Consider the following 22718-nt stretch of genomic DNA (forward strand, 5'->3'; position numbering starts at 1 on the left):
TCTGACGAATCATCAGCGTTTAACATAATCGAAACATTTATTTTAGACCTGGAACCTAAATGCGCCGGGCTCTAAAGAACTTTAAAGAACCTCTACTGTTTAAATGCGTTACAGGCTTTAAATGAAACAGTAAATAAAACAGACTGACTGAGAGTTAACACAAAAAGGTGGAGACATTTTTCATAATGAATGTTTGAGGCCTATTTTTTAGTTTTCAAAAACAATAATTTATTTAGAACAATTCAGCAGGATACATATTGAACTTGGAGGACAGAAACAAAGTATAGATCGATACCAATTCTGGGTACAGCATTGGTATCGGTACTACCGATACTACTACCGATATTTGGATCAATTTGCCCACCTCTAGTCAACAGCAGATACTCTCACAGTGCCCTCGAGGTGAGGCGTGATGGTCACAGACAATGACATGACACCATATTTACAAATATACCCAAGCTCTGAAACACTGATGCCCCAAAAATCTGAATAAATGTGCAGAAAACGTGATCATCAGCAAGCCTAACGTGCAAGAAAACTGAGCTTTAAACTTTGAAGGGATGCTTTGAATCATCAGGTCTAATTCAACAGCCTGCTTTTTTCCGCTGCACTGTCATTTCTCATGGGCTCCTCCAGGTTTGAGCAGTCCCTTACTGCCACCTACTGATGGAAGTAAGTCAATACGCTGAAGATGCTGACACTGCCATATTATTAAGCATAGTATATGCAGCATAAATCAGTGGGGCATTTAAAGCAGACATCTTTAATTTGATGTTTAACTAAAACAACCCATAACTGATGAATTAAGAATGCAAGTATGCACAAAACTGAGTTAATTATAATTAACACTTGCCAGTAATTCATAATTCATGTTTATGTAGTCATGCAGAAAGTTCCACCCCATTGATCTTAAACCTACTACGATCTGTGCTGTATGTAGAGAGACTCGTAGAGTGACATAACTTTCAATAAGCTGTCACTAGATGTTCCCTGAAGCTAACACATCAGGGAACCTTATCCGAAAGATGTTTCTGAAACTTCAGAGGATCTTCGAGAGGTAAAACACCTCCCTGCTTACCTGACCTGCCTGTCTTGAATTCTTAAACTTGGAACATGTGAAAATTTTTGTCTTGATTGTAGCTTTTAAGAGCTTAAATATATTTTCAAGCCTGAACATTTCAAATAGATATATCCTGCTTTTAAGACGTTACGAGGGCTCAAAAATGTTAAAAAGGCTAGGACTTCTTCCAAAAATCTGGGGGATTTTCCATGTACAGAATCTAAAATTGGCATTTAGAAGAGTCTCCCTTCTCAGTCACACTCCGTGTCATTTATTTCATTACATTCATGACACTCACAAACAAGAGCTGATAACCACTGGCACAAAGTTAGTGCTTCATGCACTTTGACATTGTTTTTAATTAAATATTTCCGTGACACAGGACAACAATCATAAGCATTTCAAAGACTTTCATTGGAAAATAAATCAATTTACAATGAGTGTCTTGTGTTAAAACATTGTTCATGCCGTTTGTAAATTAACTGAGAGTGGCAGATTATGAAAGCAGGCATTTAAATCCATACTAACAAACACTGATTTTAAAAAAGAAAACCTCCTATAAGGGAAATTACATCAGATATCTTTAATCTGATGCAGACTGGCCACATTATCAATGCTAAAACAAGGCATTGCTGACAAACTTTGTTAAAGAAGATTCTCCGTATTCCCTGTCATATGTATACTGTAGCAATGCTGAATGCTAAAATTATTATTATTATGTCCAAAGATTTAACTCATGAGGTCAGTGTATGTCCATCCTTATTACATATATGAGTGCAGAAGCTCCGCCCACCTGCTGCTCAAAACCTCTCTTTAAAAGGGGCATAAAGGGGAATAGAGCTGAATTTAAAAAGACAATTACATGTCAGTGAATGAATAGTCATAGATCCTAAACTGGGATGAAGTGGTTGAACATTTACAGAATTAAAGCAAAAAGCAAACAGTGTTCTTTTATTCCCTTTATCGATCTGAAAATTTCAAGTATGATTAAACCAGTGGACGTACTGGTGTTCACATCACAGCTGTCATCAGGACATCGATAACGTTCCCAGTGTTTGTAGCTACACTAGATCCATTCTTTTTACATTGTACCCGAAGATTCTGAATTTCTAAATCTCAAAAAAAAACAAGATTAAAGAAAAACAACAACCCAGTTTCACTTCTGGCTGACGATGGTGCGGGCGATGAGCTCCTTCATGATCTCGTTGGTTCCTCCGTAGATAGGCTGAACTCGTGAGTCCACAAATGCCCTGAAAACACAAACAACATGTTGATGAGCTGAAATAAATAAAATAAATCAAAGCTCTCTGTTGGAATGTTTACGTGATACTAACTTGGCGATGGGGTATTCCCACATGTAACCCCAGCCTCCGTGGAGCTGCAGGCACTGAGTAGCCACTCTGTTCTGGAGGTCAGACGCCCTTCACATAAGATGAAGTACATCAGAGCGTGACAACAACACAGCTTAGCCTTTAAATCATGACGTTTTAAACTCCAAAAACTCACCAATACTTGGCCATGGAGGCTGTGGCGGGATCCAGGCTTTTCTCAGCATGGAGCTGAAGGCAGCTATCCAGGAAGGCTCGACCCACACAGATCTCAGTCTTTAGCTCTGCTAGCTTGTGCTGCACAGTCTGTGGAGCGCAAAGACAAAAAACAGATAGTATGATGACTGGGAGGATGATTTGATAAACTGGTCCTTTTTAAATAGGAACTCATCAGGACAGACTATATCCTTACATGAAATATCCTAAAAATATTCACCAAAAGAATTACTATAAAGACCTGAAGGTGAGCGACTGTTTTGCTGAAAGCCTTCCGCTGCATTACATAATTTCTGGTTTCCTCAAACATGAACTCACAGCTCGCTATGGCCATGTCAGCAATCAGCAGACGCTCCTAGAGAAGGGAAAAGGTGGTTTGACGTCAAATTAACCCAAGTGAGACATTATCTGCAGATGATGTGTACAAGCATGTGATAAAACATATTTAGGAGTGCCAAAGTACAAAGACGATGAGGCTAAAAATCCAAAGATACTTGTCTGTAGGTTCAGATTTGACTAAGTTATGAATACAAAGATGTTTTAGGTATTTCATTTTGTAAAAATATGGGTGCAGCCAGACTGGATCTCCACCCAGGTTCAAGGTACGGAGAGTTACTCTTTCTTCAGTGGAGGCACTAAGTGTTACTGATATGAACATGCCATAAATGTTGTGTTCACCTGTGGGAGTTCATTCATCAGGTAATAGAAACCTTTGTTGAGTTCTCCTAAGAGGGCATCAGCTGGGAGGCGCACATCCTCGAAGAATAACTCAGCTGTGTCCTTTGAAAGAAGCAGAACACAAGTGAGAGGATGTAATGAAACATGTAAGTATAAATCCTTAGTAGCACAAATGACCAGGTTCTGTTGTCACCGTTTAGCCTCATCCATTTGTATAAACTGTAATTTAAAGGAAAAGTTTGAAATTTAAAGAGCTAAGAGAGTTATATGTGCAATCAAAATTGCCTTTGTTTCTTCAGCTGACCAATCAGAGCAGTCTGGGCGTGTCGGGAGGGATCGTCTCACAGACACAAAAGCTGTTTCAGACACATACTTCTTTTTGATTTTGAAGCATGGAACCAGTTAAACCTACACTTGTAGACCATAAAAAAATGATGTAGGGGCACTTTATATATTTCCATGACCCTGGTACCTGGGCTTTCAGGCCAATCTTCTCCAGCTTCCGCCCTTTGTGAAAGCCCTTCATGCCCTCCTCCACCAGGAACAGACTGATCCCGTGTGCTGCCGTCTTCGCCTCACGGTTGGTCACTGTCACTACCACCACCAGGTCGGCCATCCAACCATTTGTAATAAATACCTGAAGAGGTGAGATGGAGTAATATCTATACTGGACTTTAAATGTAATTCAGTGACTGCTGTTGAAGTCTTGACTCAGTACCTTGTTGCCGTTGAGGATCCAGTCACTGCCGTCCTTCTTGGCATACGTCCTCACACCCTGAAGGTCACTGAAAAAAATAGAGGAGCTGAGTCGCTGAAGCTACCTGACATTATGTGTGCTGATTTCTTGATGTTACGTCTGTGCTTTTGTACCGACCTGCCTGCTCCTGGCTCAGTCATGGCGATGGCAGCGATACATTTCCCAGCGGTCATCTTTGGGATGAAGTGTTTGATCTGTTCCTTGCTGCCGTAGTTGACGATGTAGGGCATGACGATGTCAGAGTGCAGTGCAAAACCTGGGCCTGTGCAGTTGCAATACATTCTGTAGTGGTGCAGAAAGAAGAGATGGAGATGAAGGATGAAGAGATAGCTGACTATAAGATCTGGCAAATACACTGGTCATCATCACCAAAGCTACTTTCTTGTGATTGTTTTTTAAAATGGTCTTGAGCAATAGTTCTCCAAGCTTTCTGAAGTGGTAAAATCATACCTGGATAAAAAACAAAAAAAACTGCAGCACTGCAGCAATGGATCGATCGCATGTCCTCACTTGGAAAAAGCTTCATTCTCTTTCTTGTGTTTTTAAAAATCACGTCTCAGCTGGAACTCATTGCTAAAATATTTCAGTCTCTCTGAATGTCGGTGAATAGCTTCAGATATTGAATAGTGGTTTGAAGGACAACTCACTGCTCCTCCCATGTGACAGCTGCAGAAAACAGGTCTCCTCCTATACCACCATGCTCCTCTGGTGTCATTACTCCCAGCAGACCTTGCTCACCAGCCTTTTCCCACACCTCCCTGCTCACCTGACCTGCCTTCTCCCACCTGCAACAAAAAACTGTTAAAGTAAAGCTATTAAAGGCTTCTTTTAATAATTCTTGGTAGGTCATCAAACTTCCACCTACTCTTTGTGGTATGGCACCACTTCCTCTTGGAAGAAGCGCCGCACATTTTGTCTGAAGAGGTCATGGTCCTCGTTGAAGATCCGGCGGGTCCCGATGTCCATCAGGGATTTGGCGCTGGAGGTCTCAGGTCGGCGTGAGGATGCAGGCTGCCTGAACTCCTCAGACTTATTGTGCTTAAATCTGTGAGGACAGAAATTCAACCACATGTCACTATACAGCCAGCAAGTGCCTGACCTGGGAGCTCCATGACAAATTAACTCACTCGGCTAAAGCATTAGCAGCAAATTTTGTGTCTCTGTGCTGAATTTCATCAAAGCTGCTTTTAAATTAAACAAATACACATAAACATAAAGGACAGAAAAAACAAACAAAACCCTCCAAAACAGATCATTACATACAGCTGAGGACCAGAAACAAAAACAACTGATGTATCAATATTTCAACTTAAAAAAAAACTGCATCCTGTAATCTCTTACGAACTACCCCCACTGCTTCAGTGACAAGAACACAAGTGAAGAGAGATGTAACATCGTACGAGACCATTGCGTCATCTTCCTCCATATTGACATCTCTCAACTTCTCAAAAAAATCCAAGGTGTTCTGGATGTGATGTTCAGAGCTGCCTGACTTTGAAACTTTGAGATGTTATAGGTGACCACGTTGATCAATCAGATATTTGGTCTTAAGGGCACTCCCTGTTTATGGATCTTTGGTACATATATTCTTTACTCTTGGAACTGTGTCTTCATTCCATATATTTTACATACAGTGGTCAGCACTACAGGCAGAAACATGGGTGTGCCACGGGTTCCCCAGTTTTACCCATCATGGCCACTTTGTACATGGAAGAATTGGAATAGAGGGGTTTGTTATCCTACCCTGGAACACAGCAAGTGATTCAGGTATGTGATCAAAAATTGTTCCACCCCAAGGATCAGGTCCCCTGGCACAGAGTAACATAGTGTACGCTGTTAAGTGCCAGGAGGATTGCCGTGACTTATACATCAGGAAAACCAAACAACCTCTGGCTGAGCGGATGGCACAACACAGAAGAGCTACCTCGTCAGGCCAGGACTCTGCAGTCTATTCACACAGACCACTGGACACTCTTTCAATGATGAGGATGTACACATCCTAGACAGGGAGGAATGCTGGTTTGAGCGCGGAGTCAAGGAGGCCATTTATGTGAAAAGGGAAAGACCATCTCTGAATCGAGGAGGGGGCCTAAGGGTACATCTGTCACCATCTTACAATGCTGTGATTGCAGCCATTCCCCAACTCTCTGTGAATGGTACTCATGGCCATTGATCAGTGGGCTTTGATTGGTGGTTGTTGATCAATGGTCCTGACAATTTGCATATTAATGACCAAGAAACCGACCTCACAGCCCATTGTTCATTCAATGGGCTGGTTTCAGTTGCTGTGCAAATGTACTGTTTCTAAGGTTGGGAAACCTGCAGTCAGCTGAGACTGAAGAAGTCACTTGGATGAGTGACGAAACCTTTCTCCCACTGAAAACGCTACGTCCAGATGAACAGAATCAACCTTTTGGGGTAAGTCTTGAAACAAACTGTTGTATTCTGATAATAGAACATAAACTCATAAACTAATTATGTTTTATGAATGTGGCTAAGGACCAGCAACATTTGTAGTGCGCAAAAGACAGAAGAAAAGAGAACAGATAGGAATGGAGGCAAATTTAAATTCCTACCTGCACCATCACACTCAAGATATAAAAGATCATACATATATTTTATCATTTGAGGTAGGGTCCCCTTAAAGAAGTGAAAATGTGAAGGACAAGAGACAACACATCTGAGTAAAGCATCCTCTTCCTCCTCACCTTAAGCTTCAGCTGCTGAACTGAAATGAGGGCAGGACTCAAACACACTAAACATGCATAAACATGCTTGTTTATTCTCTGCCACAATTACTTAATGTCAGAAGATTCGACATGTGACCCTCTGGACAGCTAACAATGAGCCAACAACAAAAATTGGTTATAAGCTAACATGCTAATGATAGACTCAAGCATCCTAACAATCACGCTTTCCCTCTGATAAACAGTTTGATTACATTTCCATACAATAAGAGTTTATTCGCTAAGCATCCAACAACTTTAGATCCACCTACAAGAACATTTCACTCACGTCAGCTAAAGCCAGCATACGTTGTGAAAAAAAGCTGTTTATTGACAGAAATGTTTAATATATCCTTAATAAAATCATCTCAGTATCACTATCAGTGGTCAGAAGTGACCTTCACTGCCTCATCGACTCCTATCTGACTCCTTTCACAAAGTTTTACAGACTCCTCCAGTGAAATCTGACATGTACACATTGATAGCTGAGGTAAACAGCCGACTGACAGCCTACACACTTCACAGTACAGATGAATAACCGTCAGTTTTTGAGGTGACTTGTGGGTAAAAATGTGAAACGCTGCAAAATAATTAATTGATGCAAATCAATTGCGAAGTGTTAACATTATTCAAATATTTTAAAATATATTGTGTACAAAAATGAGCGCTTAGCTTACTACAATATGGTTGTCTTATAGTGGCCACCACAGCCAGGATTATTGACTTGAATTGGGAGAGGGTAAGAAAACAAACTCAGTTGACATTAATCTACAACCCACTGACATCTACTGGTGAGATTTTACGCTTTAACCACCTTTGCTTTGCTTTTCCTCCCTCGTTGCGACTGTAAATAAGAATGATTTCCTAATGACGCGCGTTAACACTAGAAGTCCCAGAGAAGAGCCATTTGGCTTTTCTACCTATAAAACCCGCCGTCGAGCCAAATGGCTGGTAGGCTTTTAGCTAATATCCTTAATCACCTGTGAACAGCTGCTTTTGTTATGTAAATAAGGTGGGGCCATGCTGAACCACTTGGAGTGGTTAGTTTCCTGAGCCACAAGGAAACTTGTGTTTCAGTTTGCCTTAGGGAGAAATCAACACACATGGGTGTATTTCCTTTGTTGCTGAGATTTATTGATAAAACAGTACAAAAAAAACAAAACAAAAAAACAACCATTTGTACACATATTTACAAATAACAATAAAAAGTGAGTGAGTACATTTCAACATTTTCAGCAATCACTCACAATCCTGGCACTGCCATGGTATCTGTAGTCTGCATTTACCACATGTGTATCTGTAGCAGTGAACACATCGCACAGTGGCATGATTGTTCTTGCATTTGTGTTTGACCTGACACGTGGCTCTTTTTCCAGGGCTAGGTGTGGAGGGTTGTGTCCGAAGCAACTGTTCTTTTCTTGCCTTCTTCCCAGCCATATGAGAGTTAGCCAACTCTTTTGCAAACTCCACCAGGAAGTCCACCCGTCTTTCCTGCGTCCCGGTGCATGCTTGATACAGCACATGTGCATTCAGTGCTGCCATGTCAATCATGTTATAGAACACGGCAACTGGCCAGCGCCAGTTCCTGTTCCTCTGTGGACAGTGTACTCCCGCACCATCTGGTCCATCACATCCACGCCACACTTTGTGGTGTTGTAAAGGGTGACAGCGTTTGGCTTCCTTTTGGTGGTGTTATCAGTCTGAACCACGCTGTGCATGCTGCTAAGAATATAGACTGTCTTCTTCCGTTTGGCCGCATACGCCGTCAGCGTGGCAGCTGAGGTTGAAAACACCTAAGAAATAAGATAAATTGTTATTTCCATAGCACTTTTACACACAATGAAACACATAAACATAGAACCACAAAAGACCTGCAGCCTACCTGAGTGGTGAATTCATTGCGATCTGTGTATCTAGCGGATTGAGGAATTTCCCAGCGAATCTTGCTGACTGTGCCGAAGATGGTGGTTTTCCGTCTAAGAAGTTTTTGCGCAAGTGAAAGCGATGTGAAGAAATTGTCCGTGGTAACATTTCTGCCCTTGTCTAGGAATGGTTCCATCAGCCTCATCACTGATGGCAGAGACAAATACTGTACAACACATCCCTTTTTTAAACTCAAATGATATTCCAATTCCTTAACCAAATGAAATACACTGTATAAATGAAATAATTCCCTTTCAAATTATATTAAACAACCCAACTTATGTTATCACCTTTTGGTAAGTGACTCACTAATATACGCTCCAAAACACGTTATATAACTCCACTAAACATACAATATTCACACATGGGCCCCACACACACTCACATTCACACTTGTTGCAGGCCTGTTTGCTGCTCACGCCGGACGATGGAGAAAAATCCTCTTCTCCCCAGTAAGAGCACAAAAGTCTGACTTACAGTTCCGTTGCTCGGTAGGTCGCCGTTCACCAGTCCCACACTAAATCCACTCCCTGCGGACCCGATGCTGTCTCTGCTACAGCGCGTTAGCCCGTCACTGTCCAGCTCTCCGACAGTCCATAGCGGCTGCCGCCGTGGCGCAGCCAAGCAGTCCGGGCTAGCCTTTAGCCTCGACGGTCTTAGCTGGAAACACAGATTTCCACGGTGGTGCTACCGTTGAAACAAAAAGTCACTTCACCCACACTCTGTTGCGAAGCTCCCACACGGTTAGCTTTCTAGTCACACACTCTTTTGTGCTAGTTAACCTCAGTAAAACTAGCGGAGTCTCTCACTTTGGCCCAGCTAACCTCGTGCATCTCTCCATGCCGTTCTCTTCTCCTCCTCCATTGCAACAGATACACAGGTCCCGTTATATGCTACCTTCACGGGCCTCCAGAAAATTAGAACTCTGAACAATATTTTAACTCCCTTCAGAGTTACATACCATACAATAATACTTTATGATTAACATAACAGTTTGATTGCTCTAATTAATTACCTGTATTTACCTTGTGACATATTACAGGGCAAATTAAATTCAGGGTACAGTTACATCACATAACTGTGAACACCTTATGTTACCGTGGCGTTCAAGTCCATGGGAATTATGAGTATCTACTCCCAAATTCCCATCCGGGCTACATTAGTATCGGTTCATGGTATCGGTTAACTTTTACGAGTACGCGCGCATTTTACAGTATCGGCCCCGATACCCGATACCAGTATCGGTATCGGTGCATCCCTAATTCACACTCCCCCACTCCCCTCCACAATTCTCAGGTAACGACCCAATTTACATATGAATTGATGCTAACAAACTAGCCAAGTTAGCTTCCACTTGGCTGACAGAGGGTTAGAAAAGCCTGGGACTTCTAGTGTTAAATAAAGGTCACACTAACTTTACATGGGAGTACATGGAAGTACAGCCTTGTCAGATCAGCTTCAGTTGACATCTCTTCAGCACACAGACAGTTTATTTAATATGGGAAAGCTTTCAAACTACCTTTAGGCACAATAATCTACCTTTGAAGACTTCAATACGATTTAATTTTGACTTAAAACAACTCTCAACCAAAACATGTTTTATTTAGATAACAATGGCCAAACTCGTGTATCTTCACTTTTAGACTGCTGTAATTTTAAAACGTTCACTTCATTTTGAGGTTCTGGTTTCGATTTTCACATTAATTTAAGATTAAAGGTCTCCATGTAAACAACAGGTCACCATAAAGCGTGTCAAAGGTAACCGCGCACACACATAATACAGTCCGACCTTTTTCTGTACTATAAAAAATGCTCCGCAACTTCTACAGTGAAATATAAAAAATATAACTAAAATCATGCAAAGTAAAACTATTTCCTAAAACAGCGTAAATGTCCCGCTCACAGCTCTGAATGCATTTCTTTGCGCTGATATCGACAGATGCGGCTCCAGCTGACCAGAAACAACTTTAACTGCGCATTTTTACCTCGCAGTAGCTGCAGAGAGCAGCCGTCCTCTTCCAGACACATTTCTCAGTCCGAAAACACAAGATCCGATTATTCTGTTCGCCAACATCTTCGAATCAAAGGCTACAACTTCACAGCAAAAAGACGAACAGAGCAAAGATCGTCTGAGCGACACTAAGAGGCATCACTCGGTTCTTCTTCTTCTTCTTCTTCTTCTACATTTTTATTGGCGGTTGGCAAACAACTGAAACGTGCATTACCGCCACTAACTGGTGGCGGTAATGCGGTAATGCAAAACGATAACTTTTACTTCCAGATTCCTTTTGCAATAAATCAATAAGATCCAGCATCACTCGGTTTCGTTCCTGTAAATGTGAGCGCCTGAAAAGTACTGTTGTTATGTGAGGTCGGTCTCGCTTATGATTGAGTCCAAATAAAGCGGGAATGTGCCTTTAAACGATGTTAATATCACGAATACAAACGATTTGTTTAGTCCATAAAATAGGGTGACCAACTGTCCTCTTTTTTTGCACTTGTTGACTTTAAGCCTGTATGACATTTTTTTATTTCACTATTCATTAACCGCACAGAGAAGGCATTGTTTAAATATGTTCATGTTTTCTTTAAGCAAACGGTATTAAAGTTATTCATGACTGGGCCAAGTGTCCTCTTTTTTGGAAATCAAAATATGGTCACCCTACCATACAAACACCAGCAGAATGAGACCGGTAACTTTTGTCTTCTGTTGATTTGTTGCTCAGCATTTCCACCTATTGGCGGGGGTTATGCTATTGCGCACACACTCATTGCAGTAATTTAGAGTTTAAGGCAATTTTCGGACATTTATAGGCCAAAAAAGCACGCCAACAGCAAATGGGTTTTAATTAAATAATTGCACGATTTTTTGTGTTATTTCAGAGTAACAAGATGATTCACACTTTGTGCCCAACAAAAATGTTCCAGGCAAGCGCATCAGCTGCTTTAATAAACCAAAGACAAACCAAATGACGGAAATCTGGTGGTTTATTTGGCTTTATTTGTTTATTGCATTCTTCCTGTCATATGGTGAAATATAGAGAGATAATATAGCATCTCTAACACCAGCTTCTTATTTAAACACTGTGAAAGATATGGAGTGATCTTTAAAGTGCACAGGCAAAAATAGATCGGTTTAAGTTTAATTTATCAAAATTTGGTTGACCTAGTTCAAACAGTCCCACAGTAACTGATAACAAAATGCAAATAGTTTCCCAATGAAGCTTTAACATAATTTGGCTAGCTATATAGCTAGCTACATTTAATTCTTCAATCAGTCTTTTCTCACTGGACCCCAATTAGCTGTTTTGAAACATTATTCCATAATTTAAACAAATATTATTTGAGCAAAATTATTATTTTTTAAAATCAATTTCTTAATTTTATGCTTATAGCTGCTTAAAGCTATATTTTTTTCTCTTTTTTCTTCTTTCAGACACACAAAACATAAACAGATTACTTTAACATTTCTTGTGTGGTTACTTATTTTCTCATTTATTCTCTACCTAGTTCAGCTGGTTGATTTTTGTGACAAACATACCAAACAATGCTGTCACAAACTATGCAGAGCCAGCACTCGTCATTTTTATTTATCTTGCTCTTGGTCGTATTGTTGGACTAGTTAATAGGTATGCCCTCATACCGTCATCTGTTGGGATTTTATTTTGAAAGGACATATCTTGTTATGTTGCAGCGCATACGCGAGAGTTTAATAAAGTCACATTGGTGTGTATATTCCCGTGAAAGCTGATGCCCCACGTGTGTTTATTCCTCCGTCTACATCAATAACTAACTCTTATCAGGGATTACATCATCATTTTTATTTATCTGCCGATATTGATATATTGGCCAGTTTTTGTCCACTTAACTCACCATCTCTAACTAGGCTTACTACTCAGGGGCTCTGGTTACTGCAGTCTGTTTTGGTTTTTCTGGTAGGTAGAAAAGGTAGTGGCAAAAGATGGGCCTGGATTATCTATTATAGTATCATTAATATGATATCAAGATTTTAATTTTATTTACATCACAGCTGTCATCAGTATGTCGATGACAGTCTTTTTATGTATTATCCTAAGTTTTTGAAGTAGATTTGTACCAACAGCACAGTTTTGCTTTAACACCATCACATAAATGAAGAATTCAGTTATGATTAAACAATAGTAGGAAGTTTTGAAGCAGTTCGTGATTGCATTTCATTTCTGGCTGATGATGGTGCGGCGATGGGCTCTTTCATGATCTCATTGGTTCCTCTGTAGATAGGCTGAACTCGCGAGTCCACAAATGCCCTGAAAACACAAACAACATGTTGATGAGCTGAAATAAAAATCAAATCTCTCTGTTGTAAGGTTTACAACTAGCTAGGCGATGGGATGTTCCCACATGTACCCCCAGCCTCCGTGGAGCTGCAGGCACTGAGTGGAGGTCAAGGCAGTTTTCCAGGAAGGCTCGACCCACACAGATCTCAGTCTTTAGCTCTGCTAGCTTGTGCTGCACAGTCTATGGGGAGCAAGGACAAAAAACAGATAGTATGATGACTGGGAGGATGATTTGATAAACTGGTCGTTTTTTAATAGAAACTTATCCTGACAGACTACATGAAATATCCTAAAAATATTCACCAAAAATCAAATGCTTTACAAATGAATTACTATAAAGACCTGAAGGTGAGCGACTGTTTTGCAGAAAGCCTTCCGCTGCATTACATAGTTTCTGGTTTCCTCAAACATGAACTCACAGCTCGCTATGACCATGTCAGCAACCGGCAGACGCTCCTAGAGAAGGGAAAAGGTGGTTTAACCTTAAATTAACCCAAGCGAGACATTAGTTGCAGGATGATTTGTGTAAGTATGTGATAAAAAACTGTCCATGGGTTCAGATTTGACAAAGTTATGAATATAAGGAGATTTGGGGTATTTTGTTTTGTAAACCGCTGTGACTTTTGACCTATGCAACACTACATACTGTGTCTAGTATAACTATTATTTATTCAATAACCCTTAATTAATCAGTGTTCTCATTGGACACTCAGTTACACCAACGTAATAAACACTGAAGTATTCAAAGTTATCAAGACTTTATAACAAATACTAGTAACTAATGAATTCACAACATTTATGATGTTCTGAGCAGAAGCAGATATATACACACATATTGTGTTTGGCTAGCTGCACAAGTGGATTGACTTGTGTGTGTGCAATACACTACGTGTTCACATTATCCAAGAAGGATAGTGCATGGGCTCATCAGACAGAGCACATGAGAGTGCATGAGTTCTTCAAAGGGTAATGTTTTGAATAAAAGAGTGATATGTGGTAGATTTTCAGGTCAGTGTTACCTAGCTAAAAGTAGTCCTGTTTTTGCCACAATATAATTGGCGACCCAGCCAGGAGGGCAGACAGCAATCCAGAAGCCGAGGACCTGGGGGGACTGGGAAGTTGCATATATGAGTGATAAGACACCAAAGAAAAATAAAAGTAAGGAAGAGCTGTTTCTGCTCATTTTTGTTGCATCTGGGTGCAATCAGGCTGGATCTCCACACACGTTAAAGGTACAAAGAACTGGTCCTTCTGCAGAGGAGGCATTAGGTGTTACTGATATGAACATGCCATAAATGTTGTGTTCACCTGAGGGAGTTCATTCATCAGGTAACAGAAACCTTTGTTGAGTTCTCCTAAGAGGGCATCAGCTGGGAGGCGCACATCCTCGAAGAATAACTCAGCTGTGTCCTTTGAAAGAAGCAGAAACACAAGTGAGAGGATGTAATAAAATGAGCATGAAACGAAGACTATTAAGCAGTAAACTAGTCAAAACTTAGTAAACTAGTAAACCTAGTTAACTGGTGCAGACAGCAGAGATAGACAGGAGGACGCTGCTAATAAAGTTACACAATTACACAGTCAATTCGCGTTATTCGCGCGTATTATTATATTTACAAAATACCAGTTTTTGTCTTGGACGTATCATTTTATTTTTTTGTATTTATCCGCGACACCTTAAATGCAGGTCCGTGAAAATATTGTCTGACATGATGACACGGTGCTCTAAGAAAATGCTCCGCAACTTCTAAGGTGATATAATCATAATCATAATAATAATCATACAAAGTAAATCTATTTCCCAAAACTGCGTAAATGTTCCACTCACAGCTCTGAATGCATTTCTTTACGCTGATATCGACAGATGCAGCTCCAGCTGACTAGAAACAACTTTAACAGCGCATTTTTAACTCGCAGTAGCCGCAGAGACATCCAGACACATTTCTCAGTCCGAAAACACAAGATCAGATTATTCTGTTTGCCAATATCTTCGAATCAATTAATCACTTAATTATTAACAAATACAAATCAACAGTTTAGTCCATTAAAAAAGTAGCAGAGTGAGACCTCATATCTTCTTATTAAACGTAGCTAATGTCCGATAAACTGAAATCTGGGACTTAGATAGCAGTAATATTTCATACATTACTTAAACTCACTAATTTAATTAAGGGATTTGTTTTAAATTATAACGTAAAAAAAACAAAACAATACACAATGTAAGAAGGTTGTGCATGTAAATGTGCTGGCTGCTGTTTGCATGTTGTGTTCTCTGAGGGTGCTCCGGCTCCCTCTCACAGTCCAACAACTCGCTTTTTTAGGTTAATTGTCGATTCTTTTGGGAATTACAATCATCTATTGGGAATGTGATTCTGAGCGGTGAACTGTCAAGTGTGTACCCTGAGTTTTACATTATGGCAGCTGGGATAGTCTTCAACCCCTCTCCAGCAACCCTTAAGTGCTTAAGAGGAATGAAGAAGGAAAGGGAGGAAGGCAGAAGGAAAGGAAGGAAGGATAACTACACTTTATGATCTCAGCTGTGATTATTAAAGGTTTGTGCTTTCTAGACATTCCCTGTAATGGAAAGAGCAGAGGGGTATGGTACTTCATCACGGCACTGTGGAACTATCAAACAAAAGACCCCAGTGCTGATAAGGCAACATGCTGTCCATTACCACCAGTTATGAGGACATAAGGTAGGTGGAAAACTCATCTGATCCAGCCTCAGTCACCCTAAATGAGAGTAAATGTGTTACTTTTCTTCAAGTCCTGTCATATTATTTTGTATGTACAAAAGTTTTAGAACAGAAATATCTTTATGCATGCTTAATCAACCAGGTAAGGGAATCCCAAAATGTTGATTCTGTTCAGCTGGACGTAATGTTTTCAGTGGGAGAAACGTTTCATCACTCTTCCAAGTGACTTCTTCAGTCTCAGCTGACTGCATGTTACCCCAACCTTATAAACAGTACATTTGCACAATGACTCAAACTAGCACCACTGAATGAACAATGGGTTGGTAGGTCAGTTCCTTGATCATTACAATGCAAATTTGAATGATCATTGATCAATGACCATTGATCAAAGGACATGGTTACCATTCACAGAGATTTGGGGAATGGCTGCAATCACCGGATTGTAAGATGATGAAAGCACAGAAATATTTAACTTAAAAAGATAAATCCAAATAGATTAAATCACTGTTCCCATTTTTTTTACCTTCCTGAATTATAGCTACATTTTCAGGAGGGTAAAATTAGTACTTCTGTAATGGAAGTGCCCGAGGTGACTGAGAACCCATGATTGCAAGGTGACTGAGAAATGTTCCAAACTAAGAAATCATGTTTGTTAAATATGTGTAATTTATATGTTTTTTTCATTTATCCTTCTCCTTTTCTGTGGTTTTTCTTTCTATTTGTTTTTATCTATTTAATCTTCTGTAAGGCACTTTGGTCCATTGTGGTTGTTTTGTGATTTGGAGGCTGCCTTTAACAGCCGATTACGTGACAGCCAGGCGACAAAGGCTGCTCCAAATGTGACCCACAAATGCATCCTCCTTTTACTTGGATTTGAACGATGATTCGGGTGTATCCCTCGTGGCCCACCCTATCCCAGGATTCATAGCAGTGGCAGTGGATAATTTTTTGATTTAAGCTTGTTCTGCAGCCACAAGAGATAGGCACCTTGCAGTCGACAAAATCCTCTGTATGCCAGAGTTTTCTAGAGTCAAATGTGAGGCCATCTGTCCGACAGCTAAAGCTTCTCCTAAATTAGGCCATGCAACAGGATCATGACCCCAAGCACAACAGCAAATCTACAGCATGGAAGTCCAGACCTCAACCTGACTGAAATGCTGTGTATAAAGGAATGCTTGCAAATGTCAATGAATTGAAGTTATTGCTGCTGACTGAAGGTTCTGTAAAATTCCTCAATCATAGAATGATTACGATATTGAACTAAAACAAATGCCTGAATCCTAAATTGTGGATATCCTATTATGGTGATCTAAAATGTAACACTAAATGTGATTAAAACACTAAAACACTGGACTCCTGGGCTGAACGACCGTGAGAATCACCAACCCGAGGAAAACACACAATACACGAGTCCATGACAAAGACAATTCATTCTTGAATGAAGACATTGTTCAGACACATTTAAAATGTAGCCAATTGTGTTTATTATTAAATTATTGAGGAAATAGTAGGGGGGGGGGTTTAAGAAGAGGGTAAATTAAAGGGATAGAAAAGAGGAAAGAGATAGAGGACAGAAAACCCCAACAATCCCCTCTGAGCAAGCACTAGGTGCGACAGTGGATAGGAAAAACTCCCTTTAAAGGAAGAAACCTATGACAGAACCAGGCTCTAGAGGGGGCAGTCAACTGTCGGGACTGGTTGGGGGGTGAGGGTGAAAGAGAGAGAGAGGGGAGGGAGATGGGACAGTGTTTTTGGACTTCAAGAGGGTAAATTAAAGGGATAGAAAAGAGGAAAGAGATAGAGGATAGAAAACCCCAACAATCCCCTCTGAGCAAGCACTAGGTGCGACAGTGGATAGGAAAACTCCCTTTAAAGGAAGAAACCTATGACAGAACCAGGCTCTAGAGGGGCAGTCAACTGTCGGGACTGGTTGGGGGTGAGGGTGAAAGAGAGAGAGAGTGGAGGGAGATGGGACAGGTGTTAGGGGTTAAAGGGAAATAGGGGAGGGAGAGGTGTCAGGTGGGAAAGGGAGGGGACAGGATTGGAGAGGTGAAAATTACGATGGAACAGAGGTGGAGGAAGACGAGGTGACATCAGCAGCAGAAAACATAGAAAACGTAGAAAAAGCAGGAGTGTCCCTCCTCCAGAAGAAACGGAAGCGTTTTTTCTTCTTTTCCAGGAGCTTTTCCACAAGCACTTTTTTCTCTAGGATGAGGGTTCTTAACTCATCGATCATTTGTGTATTTTCCTTCTCAAGTTTCCTGCATGTTTTCTCCACTTCTTCTAAGTTGGCTTGTTTTTCTTCCAGCCTTTCTTTCAGTTCGTTACATTTTGCCTCCTGCATTAGCTTTGCCTTGTGCATCTCTGTATAACACTGTTCTAATTTGTTGTGCGTGTCTTCTAGCTGCTGACTTCTCTCGATTTGTTGAAGTGTACACTGCAGGTCTTTGTTTGTTTTCTCTAGTTGCTGCTTTAACATCTGCACCTCAGTGTTTTTGCACTTCAAGTTGTTGGAAAGTTCCTCAAGTTCTGTGTTTTTTCTCAGCATGTCATTGAGCTTACTCTGCATGTCTGAGCATTGTTTTTGCAGTGTTTTCTTTTCCCTCTCCAGTTCAGTTGTTTTGTTGTTCATTTTGTTATAACGTTCTTGCAGTTTTTGGTTTTTCCTCTCAAAGTCCTGGAGAGTTTGTTTTTCTTCTTTCTGCTTTATTTCCCGTTGTTCTTTGTCTTGAAGCAGCTCTTGATATTTCTGCAGTGTTTCATCAAGCTTTACCTGCTGCGCTCCGTATTTTTCCTGCATGCCTTGGAGTTGGCACTGCATGTCTCTCTGCTTTATGTCCAGCTTTTCTTTCTCTTCAAGGATTTCTTTATTTTTTTGCAGAGCTTCATCAAGCATTACTTGCAAACCTTTGTTGTGTTTCTTGATGTTCTGAAGCTCGCAATCCAGATCTTTCTCTTTCATGTCTTGCTGTTCTTTCTCTTGTTTGAAATCCTTATTTTTTTGCACTGTTTTATCGAGCTTTATTTTCAGCGCTGTGTATTTTTCCTCCACGTCTTCAAGCTTGCAGTCCATTTCTTTCTGTTTAATTTCTTGTTGCTTTTTTTCTTGAAGCAACTCTTTATTCTTGTTCAGTGTTTTATCATGCCTTGCCTGAAGCGCTTTGTACTTTTCCTCCATGCCTTGGAGTTTGCGCTGCTTTACGTCCATTTGCTCTTTTTCTTGGAGGAGTTCTTTATTTTTTTGCAGAGCTTCATCGAGCTTTATTTGCAAGCCTTTGTTGTGTTTCTCCATGTCCTGAAGCTTGCAATCCGTATCTTCCTGTTTCATGGTCTGTTGCCCTTTCTTTTGAAGAAACTCAACCCTTCCTTTCAGCACTTTGTGATTTATCTCTGTGCCTTGGAGTTTTATGACCAGTTGTTTCTTCTCTTGGAGGATTTCTTTATTTTTTTGCAAAGCTTCGTCAAGCTTTACTTGCAGCTCCTGAATCTTTTTGTCCTTGTCCTGCTCGTTTTTCTTCTGTTGGAGGACTTCTTCTGTTGGTTTTTCTTGAGCTTTATTAAGCTTTGCTTGGAGCTCAAAGATCCTTCCGCGCATGTCTAGGACTTCCATTTCTTTCTCCTTTTGAATATCTTCCTTTTCAACAAGCTGGCTGAACAATCTATGTACTTCAGCAGTCCTTCTCTCATATTCTTCTCTCAGCAACATAATCTCCGCTCGTTGTTCAAAAAAACTTTGCCAGACGTAATAGATGTACTCTGGCTGGGCCGGGTGTCGCGTATTGTGATTCTTCCTGAGATTTTCCTCATGCATTTCTTCCAAGCACATCTTCTGCACTTGAATATTCTCCTCTTGATTGCAAAGAGGAGCGCTGGGCTTTACTATTTCTCTTTTGTTGTGTTTTTTGGAGACATGTTAGAATCAATAAACAGTGACCAGTGACTCTGAAAAGGATCCAAAAAAGGCTTCTCTGGCGAGCGTTTGAATGCTGCAAACGTAAATGCTGCGAATAACAGACTAAAAGTTGTTGTGTCTCACTCCTATTTAAGGGTTTTTAGGATCAAAGGATCAAAGGATCAAAGTGGTGGTAAGATTCTAAATGTGGGTGATGTCAAAACTCTGTAAGCCAATGAGGTTGTCACATGACATTTGTGGGAGGGCATTTTTTACCTGGACAAATTATCAATAAAGTTTCAATCTCTGTAACAATGATGACAGTATAATTGTTATTGTTCAGCAGAACAACAAACAATTATATTGACAATTATATGTGTCCAGTATGTTGGCTGATTTTCTTTTACTTTTTGCATTTGAAAATAAAAGTTGTCCTGATTTTAACACCATTACAAGAAGTGTTGTTAATTATTCATTTTGAATCATAATCAGGTTACCACAAATTGTTATTCTTAGTACTGCATACTTGCAGTGAAGAAGTTGTCCTAACAGTCATCTTAAGTAAACTGCACTCAATTTTTCTGGAGGCAATGAGTTTGCATAGTTTTTTTGAGTTCTGGGAACTACTTAGATTTTACAGTGCAGTAGTTTGAACATTTGTAATAACATTTCTGCAAACTGGAACAAACTTCTCCTTTTCTAGAACTGTTGCTAACACTTATGACATGAAAATGAATCGAGATGGAGTGATAAATGTTACTTTTCTTGTTTTGTTTATATCTAAAGTTTAAAAACAAAAATAGAAACTGTTACCTGGACTGCCTCAGCCCAGGTGATGTAATATTAGCAGACAGAGGGTTTGATGTTGCAGAATCTTTGGAGCTGTACCATGCTGAACTGAAGAGCCCAGCTTTCACCAAAGGGAAGAACTAACTGGCCCCTAGATTGCCCAATCAAATCTCTTAATGCCATCAGCCCTCCCCTTCCTTCACTGTGCGCTCACCTTGTAGAAAAGAGTTGAGTGTGGAAGAAATGGCAAAAATGTGGAGCTGAAAAGCTAAGAGAGAAAAAGAAATTATAAATAAATCAACGTGTCAAATTAACTGACATGTTAGCTGTTGGAGCTCCTGCTGCATTTTATGTATCTATATTGTGTCTTTTTCATAATAAATAATAAAAAACATGATTTATCCTCACTGTATGAACATTCTTGGAGTCCTTGAAGTCTCGTCATGGTGAAGTTACTCATGTGATGCGATGTTGTTATAATGGTCCAGCTGGTGTGTAGCTATCATATTAGAGTTCTCTTTCTTCTTCTGATTTTATAACATTTTTTGGTGATGGTGTCACATTTACAGTGGTTGCAACACTTGCACCTAAAGTGCCACCATAGTAACCACTGCATAAATGCAACACACTTGTTTTCTAACAGGAATCTGCAATCAGCCATTCCTTAAACTAAATCCTAACTTTGTCATTGAGCAAATTAAAAGAACAAAATCATGTTTGAACATAAACTGAGTATTTGCACGGACATGCTCAAATTCAAAGTCATCTTTTTGTCAAAAAAACATATGGACAGGTCATACACAAGAATTTGTAATTGCAACGCTCCCACGGCCCTCAGTGTACACTAAACAACATAAACATAAAAAGATACAAATAAAATAAAAGTCTTATGTACTATACATTACAATAAAATCTTATATAAACGACAGTATCCAACACAATCCAGGGTCAGAGGGCCCGGTGGCGCCAGTGTTCGGCAGCCTCGCCTCTGTCAGTGCGCCCCAGGGTGGCTGAGGCTACAATGTAGCTTGCCATCACCAGTGTGTGAATGTGTGTGTGAATGGATGGATGTAAAGCGCTTTGGGGTCCTTAGGGACTAGTAAAGCACTATACAAATACAGGCCATTTACCATTTACCATTTACAATCCAACTGTTTGATGGGAGAAATCACCTGTTTATCATAGAACAGCAGGTAAGCTGTTCTCTGCCGCTGCTCATCATTGACGAACTCGTCATCGTATGTTAGTCAGCAGTGTGTGACGTGGTCTCTTAGCATGGCCCCCTGGCTCCCACCGTGACCTGCTGGGGTACACGGCCTGGAAACTGGCTCATCTCTCTCATTGACTTCAGGACAACGCGGCTCATCATCTAAGGTCACCTTTTTCTTTGAGGAACACATCACCAGTTAGTTCAACCAAAATGGATGACATAATGAGAATTTGAGTGTCAATCCTAACATTCAGACTCCACATGTTCCTATAACAGCTGTTCACGTGTCACACTCGGCTCTGTAGAACGTACTGTGCAGAAAAACAGCAGCGAGTTGGGAGGGCAGGAAACCTCTGTCTGGACACCAACGTCCTTGACTTCACAGTGCTGATGGTACTGTTATAGAAAGACACAAACAGTGCAATCACAGTGATGAAATTACAGGAGAAGAAACACAAAGCAATCAATCAGCTTTAAATAGGAACACAGTAAAAGGACCAAAACATCCTCAGACTGGCTGACGGGGTTAACACTGGACAAAACACAAAAGATTCTCCTTCATGATCCAAGAAGGAAGGAGTACCAGCAGAACTTGTTCAGACAGTAAAATAATATCGTACCTCTGTTGGGGTTCAGAAGGTGGCACGACCGTGTCTTCTGCCTTGTCTTCATTTTTGGGAAAAACCTTTGACTTTTTCTGCCAGTTACAAATAAATCCAGTTAAAAACAAATGATGCACAAATTCCTGCACCGTTTGTTTGTTCAGAGCTTATTCTCTGCAGTGGTAAACTCACCTCACAAAAAAGCCATCTGCGCCACCAGGAAGCCTTCTTTGATTTGTTCGTCTGAGCCTCAGCTGGAGGTGAGACTGGTGCAGAAGAGGTGGCTGGAGTGTCAGGGGCCACATGTTCATCTGTGAGATCCTTTCGTGCACTCACACTGGAAAGATAACAGAGAAGATCAGTCTGCTGTAATGCACTCAAACTGCCCTCAGTGCCTCAAGAAAGTCAGCTAAACCGACTGCATGAAGCTGTGGACTCCACAGAGGGAACAAATCTACAACTTACACAGTAAAAACTGATTCAGCTCAAATATTCAGACAAATATTTACTTTCAAATGAGAAAAC

The 22718-nt window shown here is 40.5% G+C and overlaps 3 protein-coding genes and 1 long non-coding RNA gene across 4 annotated transcripts; all 4 read right to left on the bottom strand.

Annotated features, from left to right (window-relative positions):
• Window positions 1-616: 616 nt before the first annotated feature.
• LOC100698696 (acyl-CoA dehydrogenase long chain) lies at window positions 617-10866 on the bottom strand. The gene is made up of 11 exons (XM_003453184.3): window positions 10674-10866; window positions 4905-5084; window positions 4687-4824; window positions 4157-4321; window positions 4001-4067; window positions 3755-3919; window positions 3283-3384; window positions 2846-2959; window positions 2567-2694; window positions 2395-2481; window positions 617-2310 (listed from the first exon to the last, which is right to left on the bottom strand). The coding sequence occupies exons 1-11, from the start codon at window positions 10760-10762 to the stop codon at window positions 2217-2219; spliced, it is 1329 nt and encodes a 442-aa protein (XP_003453232.1). The 5' UTR covers window positions 10763-10866; the 3' UTR covers window positions 617-2216.
• A 1259-nt stretch (window positions 10867-12125) lies between these two features.
• Window positions 12126-13491, bottom strand: LOC112843880 (long-chain specific acyl-CoA dehydrogenase, mitochondrial-like). The gene is made up of 3 exons (XM_025903123.1): window positions 13347-13491; window positions 13075-13185; window positions 12126-12974 (listed from the first exon to the last, which is right to left on the bottom strand). Exons 1-3 carry the CDS (start codon window positions 13437-13439, stop codon window positions 12927-12929), a joined length of 252 nt encoding a protein of 83 aa, XP_025758908.1. The 5' UTR covers window positions 13440-13491; the 3' UTR covers window positions 12126-12926.
• Window positions 13492-14029: 538 nt separating this feature from the next.
• Window positions 14030-14991, bottom strand: LOC112843881 (uncharacterized). The gene is made up of 3 exons (XR_003216413.1): window positions 14833-14991; window positions 14313-14414; window positions 14030-14115 (listed from the first exon to the last, which is right to left on the bottom strand). It is a non-coding gene; the product is annotated as an uncharacterized LOC112843881 (long non-coding RNA).
• A 2604-nt stretch (window positions 14992-17595) lies between these two features.
• LOC112843879 (trichohyalin-like) lies at window positions 17596-19555 on the bottom strand. The gene has a single exon (XM_025903122.1). The coding sequence runs from the start codon at window positions 19524-19526 to the stop codon at window positions 17757-17759; it is 1770 nt and encodes a 589-aa protein (XP_025758907.1). The 5' UTR covers window positions 19527-19555; the 3' UTR covers window positions 17596-17756.
• Window positions 19556-22718: the final 3163 nt, after the last annotated feature.

Source organism: Oreochromis niloticus, linkage group LG23 (genome assembly GCF_001858045.2).
Source record: "Oreochromis niloticus isolate F11D_XX linkage group LG23, O_niloticus_UMD_NMBU, whole genome shotgun sequence".
Lineage (NCBI taxonomy): Eukaryota > Metazoa > Chordata > Actinopteri > Cichliformes > Cichlidae > Oreochromis > Oreochromis niloticus.